The 12,322-nt window shown below is 32.0% G+C and overlaps 1 protein-coding gene across 1 annotated transcript; it reads right to left on the bottom strand.

The window, feature by feature from the left end:
• Positions 1–4,388: 4,388 nt before the first annotated feature.
• On the bottom strand, positions 4,389–5,804 carry LOC129919247 (uncharacterized). Its single transcript, XM_056000102.1, has one exon. It carries the CDS (start codon positions 5,802–5,804, stop codon positions 4,389–4,391), a length of 1,416 nt encoding a protein of 471 aa, XP_055856077.1.
• Positions 5,805–12,322: the final 6,518 nt, after the last annotated feature.

Raw genomic sequence — 12,322 nt, 5'->3', positions numbered from 1 at the left:
ATTCAATTAAAAAGTTAATAACTTTTTATTATTAAAAAGTTAAATTGACCTCAACTCCATATGCGTTTCGCCCAGGTATGACAGTGGGCTCATCAGTTAGATGCTGTCATACCCTTACTAAGACGCAAAATTTTAGCCTGACCACGGGCAATTGTTTTTAGGTGCAAGAATGTAACCATGTTCCCCTAAAATATTAAAATTCACAGTCTATTCAGGTTGTGATTTTTATAAGTGTCTGTATTCATGGACCAAAATTTTGCGTCTTAGTAAGGGTATGACAGCATCTAACTGATGAGCCCACTGTCATACCTGGGCGAAACGCATATGGAGTTGAGGTCAATTTAACTTTTTATTATTATTATTATAATTTATTAACATAAAATTAAAATTTACATGTTAATGTATATACAAGTGCTAGCTGCTTAGAGCTTCTGACTCTTAAATGAAAAAAATAATATTATATAAAGTACTTTATAATATAGTTACATAATTTATAAAGAAAAAAAAAAAATATTTTTAAATGTTTAAATTTCAATGTTGTGTGATTTGATAAATTTGTATAATTTTTTGATATTCTCAGAATCTAAGTTTTTCAAGATCTCTTCTACTGATGACGTTTCGTTGTAGATGCTGGTGTTGGATGTCAATGATTTGCATGCAACTATCCCAAGAATGTGTTTCAAATCTATTGTTGTTTGACAAAGAGTGCATGTTGGTGGGTTTGTTTTTTTAAGAAGATGTTGATGGGTGAGTGCAGTGTGTCCTATACGGAGTCTGACCATTACAGTGTTCATCTGTCTGGAGGTGGTGGTTGGGTAATATCGATGTTGATTGATTTGTATGGGTGTTGATAGTTGTTGTGCCAATCAGTGAGTTGTTGTTGTGTAAGTTTGTTTTTGGTTTCGCGCAGAAGATCACGTTTGGTTATATTGGCGATCGATTTGACTGGCGCAGAGTGAGCCTCATTGGCCGCCTTATCAGCATGTACATTACCGGTAATACTGACATGTCCAGGCAACCACATAAGTTTTGATTTATTCTGATGTTTTATCAGCAGATCTCTTATTTTACTAATTATAACTGTTGTGTTGTTTGGATTCAGAATTGCGCTGAGGACTGCACGACTATCTGAGCATATAACAAAATTGTTGTTTAGCTTTGTCATTATAGTTGCGGTTTCAAGGATCGCTGATGCTTCGGCGGTAAAAATTGAAGCTATATTATCTAATAAACCTATAGATAGCAATGAACCATCTTCGTAAGTTGATGCGAATGATGTGCTGTATTGGGTTTTAGAGCCGTCGGTGTATACAAATTTCCAACCATTCGACTTCAATAAAGTTGTTACATCTTGAAATAATGCTCGGTACATTTTGCTGGATGTATTACCCTTTGTGTAGTCTGCCAAATCCATGATAAAAGATGAGTTTTGAATAGACCAAGGTGGGAACATTGGGAAGTATTTACTGTTTTTCACAACAGGAAGTTCCATTGAATTTGCGGTTTTTATTGCGATTGATAGAGCTGATGGAATACGCTTGGGATATTTTGCTTGCAAGATTGATTTAACATCATCATTTATTATGGAGCCTTGTGTAAATGACAGTTTTACATATAGTTTAACTCTGCTTTCAAGAATGCGTTCATCGACTGAAGGAAGTCCAGCTTCCGCCATAATATTACGTATAGGACTGGTGGGAAAAGCGTTTAAGCATCTACGAACTGTTTGGTGATATGGGGCTTTGATAATGTTGATTGTTGTTTTTGGGGAGTTACCATAGATAAGAATACCATAGACAATCTTACTTAGTACCAGAGATCTTGCAACGTTACATAGAGTGTTTAGATGAGCATTAGATTTACTACATGATAAGTATTTAACGATGTTAGCCCTAGCAGCTAGACTTTTTTTTAACTCAATGCAATGGTTTTTAAAATTATATCTATCACTAAAAATAATACCTAATATACTTAACGTATTTACATTTTGTATGTTTACATTATTGAAGTTAAAAGTATTTTTTTTGCAAGATGTTTTACGACATATATGTAATGTTTTGCATTTGTCTACAGATAATTTTGCTCCGGAATTATCGGACCAAGTTAAAATGTCTGAAAGAACGTTAGTGAATATATTTTGTTGTTCTACAAGACTGTTATGCCTGCATAAAATGTACACGTCATCGGCATAGATACAATGATCAAGTTGTGAATAGTTTGATATTATAGAGCTAATTTCATCAAAAGCAATCAGAAACAGAACCACTGACAGTGGAGACCCTTGGGGGATACCGTTCTGTAAAGAGTAATATTCAGAAAAGCAATTATTTGTTTTGACACAAATTTTTCTATTTGTCAAAAAAGATTTTATGTACTGAAAAATCTTCGGGCCTATACCCCAGGCTTTAATTATGTTTAAGACTTGATGTATACCAATTCTATCGAAAGCCTTTTCGAAGTCAAGTGACAAGATAGTCACATGGTTTCGAGCCGATAGAGCTTTTGTAACATAATAATCGAGGTGAAGGAGGGCGTCGTCACAGCCTTTGTTAGCTTTGAAAGCTACTTGATTGGGGCTTAAAAGGTTTTTGGATTCCAGAAACCAAAGCAGTCGTTTCGCAACAATTTTTTCCAATACTTTAGAAGCACAGGGAATAAGTGATATTGGACGGTACTCGTTAACACTCGTGTTTATTTTTTTTGGTTTTGGTAAAGGCAGAATGGTTGCTAACTTCCAACTTTGTGGAATGATACCAGTATCAAGAATGTTATTGTATAATTGTATAAGTCTAGATTTAGCTGTTGTTGGAAGGTTTTTCAGCATCGGATAAGAAATCCGATCCCTGCTGGGAGTTTTGCCTTTTAATTTGGAGAGGCAGCTTTCGAGCTCGATTTTTGAAATTGGTGTTTCAATATGTAGAGATTGAGAAGAAAGGTAATTAGTATTAAAAGGTGAATTCAGTGATTGAATTTTTTTAGTTCTGAAAGACAAAGAAAAGTTTTCATCGTTGGAGAGATTTGACCACGTTTTTGCGAAAACGTTACTTATTTCGCTCGGGGTAATGATTTTTTTACCTTGGTCTTCTATACACATTATAGAGTGCGGTGTATAAGAACCTGTTAGACAGCGGATTTCTTGCCAGATTTTAGAGGGAGAAGATGTGGGGTTTATTGATGATGTAATTACATTAAATTTATTTGCCTTTGAAATTTTTAATTCCCTACGAAATTTAGCATTTGATTTTTTAAATGCGAGAAGGTTAAGCTGGTTAGGATATTTTTTGAAAAGTTTCCATGCCTTGTTTTTTATTTTTTTTAATGAGTTGAGCTCTGAATTCCACCAAGATACGTTCCGACTTGGAGGTTTTGGCGAATTTTGGGGAATTGAGAGGTTGGCTGCAAATCTAATCGCTTTAGTAAGTCGAGCTGTCTCTTGATTAATGTTTGAGGAAGTGTTCGTGCACGATAAATTTTGTGTGATATGGTGTTGAAAAACGGTCCAGTTTGCAAGATCAGTTTTAAACTTGGGAGTAACACGATACTTTTCGAGTGTTTGACTAGATGTTAATGTCGTTATTATAGGGAAGTGATCACTGTTGTAAAGATTTTCTAATGCGATCCATGATATTTTTGGAAACAATGTAGGGGAACAGGTGGTTATGTCTATATGTGTGAAGCTTTGATGGGTGGAAAAATGAGTAGGGGAGCCATCATTGAGAATTATGAGGTTAGAGTAAGATACAAACCTTTCTAAGATCGCACCTCTACAGTTAGTTACGGGGGAGCCCCAGAGAACGCTCCATGAATTAACATCGCCAGTTAAAATAACTGGCGTGCTTATTTGGTCAGTTATATTAACAAGATCATTGATGGAAAACGACTGATTAGGATGTATATATATCGATATTATGGTAAAATTACATGGGAGTTGAATTTCAACTGCTAGTGTAAGAATGGGAGAATTAATCACCTTTAGTTTATGTGGTATACCTTTTCTTACTAAAATAGCTATTCCTTGTTTTGATGTTACGTTTTGTGGTAAGTTATGAAAGTAACCTTCATATATTTTTGGTATATTCGGTTTGAAATTGGCTGCGCAGTGAGTTTCTTGAAGAGAAATCACACTTGGCATGTATTCTTTAATAAGAATACACAACTCATTGTAGTTATTAATAAAACCCTTCATATTCCATTGAAGGATTTTGGTTTTTTCTTTAGTTATGTAGGTGGACATTGAGTCATTTTGTATTAAATTGGTGTTATCGTTATTGGGGTGATCAGTTTCTTGACTCCGCGGCTCGGATGTTGAGGCAACCAAGCTCTCTGAAGAGCTCGGCTGACTCAATTCCCGATCAGCGGAGTCAAGTAGTGGTTCGATGTTAGTGTAGTTATAGCATATCGACATCTTGTGGGTCTGGGTTTTCTACGTAGTATTTATGTTTTTCAAGCAAAGCTTGAGTTACTTTTGAAATAGGGGATTGAGATTGTTTATTAGATGTGTGGGTTTTTGATTTTTCAGATGAATCGGGCTGTGTGGTAATAGAGTTGTTTGGGTTTGTTTCTGAAATTTTGGAAAAATCAGGTAAAGGAGTTGGATCGGATATTTTTGGTTCTTGAGTTAAATTAAGATCTTGTTTCTTATAATTGTTTAATTTGGGAGAAGTTGGATGATAATCATTGGAAGTGGTGGATATAATGGTGTTTTGAGGTATATTTATGGCAAGGCTATGAATTGTGGAATTTGTACTGTTAGTTTTGGTGCTTTCAGAGTTTAAAGTTGATTTTGCTGTGTTAGTTTGATTAGACTTATGAGAGTTTTGTTCACTTTCTTTATTAAGAATTTGTGCTGCTGAATCATCCGCGTTTTGCTTTGTTTTTTCGGAAAATAACTCTGATGAGGATGAGAAATGAGCGGGGATGTTATTTTGTTCTCTATGAATTTTTTTAGCTTCAGCCATTGTGCATTTTTTGTGGGTTTTTATTGTTAGGATTTCTTTGGCTTCTTTATAAGCAGGGCAAGTCTTAGAAGAAGACGAGTGAGCTTGTGAGCAATTTGCACACATAGTTTTAGTGCAAGGTTGAGGAGTGTGCGGGGGGAGACTGCAAATATCGCATTTTGCTTCACCAGTACAACGTTTACTCGTGTGACCGAGAAGTTGACAACTACGACAGCGCATTGGATTTGGTATGTATTCAGTGACTTTTGCTTTAAAAAAGCCAATGTCAACTGTTTTCGGGGTGTAGTAGAGGTTGAATGTAAAGAGAATTAAACCAGTTTCTCTCTGCTTGCCATCCACGTTTTTGGTAAATTTATAAACATCTTTAACTCCTTGACATTCCATTTCTTCAAGTATTACGTCTTTTGGGGTGTTGATCAAACAAGGGGCATAGGCAATGCCCTTTGATTCGTTTAGTTTGTCATGCAATTTTACAATTACTGGACAAGTTTTGGCAAGATTGTCAACTTTAAGGAATGTTTCCGCAATTTTTTCTGTTTTAACTAAGACAAGAAGGTTGCCGTCACGCAATTGAGAAATTTGATCATATTCTTTGGATATATTGTCAATTGATTTTTTTAATAGGAAAGGATTGAGGGACGATATGGGCTTTTCATTTGATTTGGGAGAGATCACTATAAATTTGGGATTTTTTGTGTTTGTTGAAGTTGGAAGTTCGGGGTAAGTATATAAAGGAGTTGGGGTTATATTGGATTTATGTTTTTTATTGGGTTGGGAAAAGGATGAATCCACATCAAGCGGCAAATGCCTGTAACGGGATCCACCTAGCCCCGCGGGACCAGGCATTTTAAAGACGTTAGATAGCACTCACACGTGTATTTTTCTTTTCAAGCAAAAGAGAAAACGAAAATGATTGTTATTCGATAAGAGAAATGTGGTATAACGGGAGATACCGGTTTGCGCAAAGTAGCACAAAATAAAAATCACACAAGAGACTACGAACGATGCTTTCGGTTCGATGGCTAGTCGGTGACTGTTTAACTTTTTAATAATAAAATATGTAGGTACTATCCAACCTTAACTTTTGCAATAATTCAATCGGGTTACCTAACCCAGATATTCTTACATCATAATTAAATTAGAGTAATGATTTTTTGAAACCTTTTTTTTCATAATCGAGGTTGGGAATTTCATAGTTCGTGTTAATAAACCAAAAGTTAAAGAAACACTTAGACTCCTTAACTTAAAACAAAAGAAGTCAAAACTCAAAAAGTACCAAGGTACCTTCGGACAAACCTAATTCCGATGACAAGATATACTAGGATAAAGCAACTGCAAACGAGATTCAGCTTTCACCTTAGTACCAAAAAAAACAAAAATATTAAACAAAAAATTAACTAAATTTTAGTTGTATTTAGTTGGAAAATTGAGTATTTTTTTTCAAAGGTCAAGATTTTACTCTATTAACCGAAGTGAACTCTTCGTTATTCATCTTTACAATTATATTAGTTTATTTTCTATTAATAGTTTCATCGAATAAAACTTTTTTTTTTAACTTGAAGCAAATTTACGTTATACATGGAGACAAATAAGGCACTTAGAATCAAGGTGATACTCCTCTAAAATCCAATCCTCTTAATTTAATAAGATTTCTAATAAAAATAAGTAAAATTTGTTTAAACTTTGTTAAAATCAAAGTTTAAACAAATTTTAACAAGAATTTTCTTCTTAAGAAAATTTAAGTGTAGATACTTGCTAAGATTGAAATGATTTTTCACTAATTTTATGTGCATTCCAATTAAAATTAAAACATTAAACAAACTTTCAATTTTTTTTTTTTTTGCATACATTTTGCACCATAGAAGATGATTGTTTTAAGATGACTGTCTTTTTGGCAAAAAAGCATGCAAAAATCCGATTGATTTAATACAAATTCTAATTGTTTTTAGCATGTCTTTTTTCTGTATACCTAATTCAACCGAAGCAGAAATTGTGATTTGTGGTATTTTTTTCTGTTATTTAAAATAGAATTTGAATGTTTTTATGTGTAAAACTTGAATAAAATCAAATTAAATCAAAGCCTATTTCACGATGAAGTCACTTTTTTTTCATATAAAATCCATTTTTTACATGTAAGCTCTTTATAACTATAAAGTTCTATGTTGAACATAGAACCTTTTTCAAATTTTTTTACAAACATTTTCATAAAAAGGTTCTATGTCATTTTTTAAAAATGTTCATAGAATCCGTTTTTGTGGTGAAATTAATGTTTTTTTCATGGTTTAATGATTTTTTTAGGGTCCTTTATAAGATTGCATCAATACTTTACTGCTATGTAACTATTTTATCCAAAAACCAGCCTTAAAAAACTTTGAGATCGATTTTCTCAAAACTAAGGTGAGTTGACATACAACCCTATAATTCTCAGCCAGCGATATGTATATTAGATATGATGGTGTAATCTTTAACACAGGAGATTTGACTTTCGTTTCAAGTCGGAAATGTTTTTGCACTTTTGTGTGAAATATTCGAATGTGACAAATGTTTCAAATAAAACAAATATGCCATAAGTAGGTATCTTCTTCAATATGAAATCGATTCGATTTGAATTCAATAATGAGATAATCGTTACTTCTGTGTTTTGGGGGGCACACAAATTGTTTCATTGTGACATCAGTTGGTGAGTATTTATGTACACTCAATTATTATTGGTGGGCACTGGAAAGTAGCGTTTGAGGCTCACAATAACAAGCTGACCGGACCGGACAGATCAAGATAGGGGTCAATTAGCGAAATGGTTTTGCATTTAATTTTAAAAGAGCGTGGTATGAGTTTTCGGATTATAGAAAATAGGTCGATCCGATAAGCTGTCCCTTGGCGGTACAATCAATTGCTCAATCGTGTAACTAGGAAAAAGAATGTTTGTTTTAATTAAGCAAAGGTTTTCAGTTTTCATTGCTTTAATTGTTAGAAGTCGTACTTTAATAAATAATCTACAACTCAGTAGTTATTTAATTAACGGATAAAATCAACAAATGAAAGTACTCAAATCAACAAATTAGGTCTGTTTGGGTACTGTCTAAAACAGAAATATTTCTATTTTTGTCAAAAATAATGTACAAAACTACACCATTCAAGAGTACCCAAAAAAGTAGAAATATTTCTGTTTTAGGCAGTACCCAAACAGACCTATTATTTGTTTAAAAAGAAACTAGGGTATATAACCTTACAACAAAATTGTACATACATTAGGGTATATCGTGTATACAAAGTAAATGGACATCAATTAGTTCTAAATAGCGAAATAAAATTTCTAATTTTTGAGGATTTTTATATCAACTGCTTTGCCTTCTGATACAATCAGCGAGTCTAATAGAATATACCCCATATAAAATTACCTATAAAAATCAAAGCAGATGTTTGAAATGAAAATTTCACGTTAAATCTGGGAGAGGAAGGAACAACCTCAAAATAGATATCCTTACGGCTGGGATTGATCTAGATCTTCAGACTTAGAGAAAATGAGTGAGTATCATTTCTAAAGGTGGTACTCTATCAGCGGTAATTAACGCCTCTTAAGTTTTCGCTGTCTTTTTCGGAGTTAGAGAATACCTTAAGAATCGTCGATACCACTTATAATGGTCATTATTATTCCTTAGAGAATAGGTTTACGAGCGCTTAAAGCTATCCCGTCTCGTCTCGCTTGGTGTTGTTCATAACTCAAGTGTGACTGAAATAGTTTTTCAACTAAAATAAAAAATTACTATACTCTAAGCTAAATGAAATAAAAGTATCTGAGGATCGGTAAATAGATTTAACTCTAGCCTTAAGACTGGGTGGTAGCCCATTCAAGTTATTGTTGTTGTTCAAATATTTAAAAAATTGTCAGACTTTTGAATGTGGTACTAAGGGAAAGCCTGCTATAGTGGAAGGCATTTGTATTTGTTTAAGTAAGTCTAGCGAACTTTTCAGATTCAGTCATGTCGTGAAATTTTTTCCATTCAAAATATATCTGTTCCCTAGAAATTTTAAAAACTATTGCGGATTTCACTCGAGATGAATTAACATTTTCTGCTAAACTAGTGTCTTCTTTGCCATCAATATATATCTGTGAGAAAGGAGCTGTGGATTACATCGCATATCACCTGAAAAAATATTCAAAATATGAAGAGATTTTTAAAAACTTTTTCCCGGAACTCACAATAGGAGAAAAGAACATATTTTTTTTAATATATCGCCCATTTGCTGCAACAACGACTTATCTTAAATAAAAAAAAAAACAAACATATTTTGAGAAAAAAAAACCGTTTAAAGTTTCAAATTTGCCAAAAAGAAAGACAACTTTATGCGTAATTGAATGGTATTACCTACAACGTTTTTCTTATATCTTATTTGTTCACATGCACATGCAAAAATAATAGAAATTTTTTTGTATAATTTCTGTGTCCTCAAGCCTACATTAAAATTATTGTTTTTTGATAGAAAATTATTCATTGTTCACGTGTTTCTTCTTTATGGATAATGCGCAAAAATGCAAAAATTTTTGTATTCAAATGGCGGGCAGAATAAATGTTTAGATAGAATTTTCTTTTTCAAAACAGTATATTTTTGTTAGAAATTTAGCTTAGGTACAATAAATCATAAACTCAAGAGCAGTCAAAATATCGTTTTTTTGCATTAACGGTAATATTTCAAAAACGTATCGTCGCTGTAGTAGTTCTAATAAATCGTAACCCTGAAAAATCCGATTTTGGGATAATGATTGAATTATATTGTTGGAAAAAATCCGGATGTAATAGAAACAGGGTCTTTTCTATTACATCTGGATTTTGCCTAAATCTATTATACACCTACAAGAAACTAAAGTCGTTGTCAAAATGATATAGAAAGATTTTTTTGATTTAAAAACAAAAGAGAGGCATATTGGACGTTTGGCGGCCAGTAATGAAATTGGTATCAAATGAAAGAACTATAACGTAGGAAAAATTTTTACTATGGCCGTTTCGTTGTATTGCATTTGGAATGGAAGATATTGCAATATTAGTGTTGTTAATGCATCGAGCAATATGCGAAGAGCAAATTGAATTACTATTTTATTTAAATTGAGAAATATGATATTATGTCATTTTTTCTATGATTTAAAACCTCAATCTTGAATATCCAATGGAACTCAAAATATAAGCTTTTTTAAGCCAACCACTTCAAGATTTTGTTTTTGAGTTTTCAAAAGGAAAAAACAAATAAAAAATTGAGAAAAAAGTCTTAAAATAGACTCGAAATTGATGTTTTAAAAAGCCAATATTTTGGGTTCTATTGGTTGGATATCCAAGATAAAGGTCTTCAGGCTCAGGGAAAATGACAGATTATCATATCTTGCACTTAAAATACACGTTCAATTTTAAACATTGAGACAATTTGCATTAACTTTTAAATGCAAAAATGCATTTTATCGGTTTGTGAAGAACGTTCGAAGGATAAAACTTCTGCACAATGTATGTAAGACTTAACTACATCAAAAAATAACAAAATTACCCATTCTCCTTTCAAACTTCAAGATTTTGTATCTATTTTATGTACTTAAAAATTTGAAAATCAAGATGATTTCTTACATAAAAAAAAACTTTAACAATTCTAAGCAACTTTTTCCATAACAGCAGGTACATTTTAGTTTAGTAAAAAATCATTAAATAAAAAGACCTGGTTGGTCTAAGTCCAAAAATAAGGACGATTAATGGAAAAAGTACAGCCATTGAACGTTTAATTTTTGCCAAACTATGTAGTAGGTGTTTAGTACCTACCTAGATTTCCTTAGTCATACGTGTGTCGAAGTTTTAAAAAACAGTAATTGTAAAGTAAGGATTAGGGTGGGTCAAAAAAATCGAAATTCTTTTTTTGAATTGGTACTCCGAAAAATCGATTGCTAGACCCCTCTAGAATATACACACCAAATATGAGCTCTTTATATTTATGGGAAGGTCCTCCGCTTTGCAATTTTCCATTTTTACATCAAGCTTCTACTAAAAAAAAATAATTTTTTTATTAATTAACTTTTTAGCAAATTTCTTTTCATATTCTTGTAGAAAATTGAACGCTCTACAAAAAAGGCCTTATAAACTTTTTTCGTTTATCTAACCGTTGAATAGATATTTGAGGTCCAAAAATCGAGAAAATCTTTAAAAATTCGTTTTTTGTTCTTAATTTTGTAACAAATTGAAAAATTATAATGATCAAACGCGCAAGACATATTCTTGTTGAAAATTGATTGCTCCACAAAAAAGGTCTTGTTAACTTTTTTCATTAATCTAACCATTCTAAAGATATTCGAGGTCAAAGTTAAAAAAAAATATAAAAACATTTTATATTTTAAAAAATTTTCTAATTCACTGAAACTTCATTATTTTCAAATTAGCAAGATATATTCTTGTAGGGGCTTAAACGTTCTACAAAAAATTCCTTGAAATGAAATTGAATGCTTTAACCGTTTAGAAGATATTAGTATCCAAATCGCAGTGCATACGGGTCATAAGAAAACTATTGAAATCAGTGAGCATTGGTTTTGGATACCAATATCTTCTAAACGGTTAAAGCAATCAATTTCATTCCAAGGAATTTTTTGTAGAACGTTTAAGCCTCTACAAGAATATATCTTGCTAATTTGAAAATAATGAAGTTTCAGTGAATTAGAAAATTTTTTAAAATATAAAATGTTTTTATATTTTTTTTTAACTTTGACCTCGAATATCTTTAGAATGGTTAGATTAATGAAAAAAGTTAACAAGACCTTTTTTGTGGAGCAATCAATTTTCAACAAGAATATGTCTTGCGCGTTTGATCATTATAATTTTTCAATTTGTTACAAAATTAAGAACAAAAAACGAATTTTTAAAGATTTTCTCGATTTTTGGACCTCAAATATCTATTCAACGGTTAGATAAACGAAAAAAGTTTATAAGGCCTTTTTTGTAGAGCGTTCAATTTCCTACAAGAATATGAAAAGAAATTTGCTAAAAAGTCAATTAATAAAAAAATTATTTTTTTTTAGTAGAAGCTTGATGTAAAAATGGAAAATTGCAAAGCGGAGGACCTTCCCATTAATATAAAGAGCTCATATTTGGTGTGTATATTCTAGAGGGGTCTAGCAATCGATTTTTCGGAGTACCAAATCAAAAAAAAAAATTTCGATTTTTTTGACCCACCCTAGTAAGGATGCTGTTTTTTTGGTAAAATCCAAACATCTTCTATCCATCTCCCCATTTTTACAAAAAAAATTCTAAACATTTTATGTTAAATTTCTTTCCATAATCAAAAAACAAAACTTAAAAAAAAAGAAAACAAGACCTCTTTAAATGAAACTTTAGAAATTC

The sequence above is a fragment of the Episyrphus balteatus genome, chromosome 4, assembly GCF_945859705.1.
Source record: "Episyrphus balteatus chromosome 4, idEpiBalt1.1, whole genome shotgun sequence".
In the NCBI taxonomy this organism is placed as follows: Eukaryota; Metazoa; Arthropoda; class Insecta; order Diptera; family Syrphidae; genus Episyrphus; species Episyrphus balteatus.
This window is presented reverse-complemented; position numbering and strand designations above follow the sequence as displayed.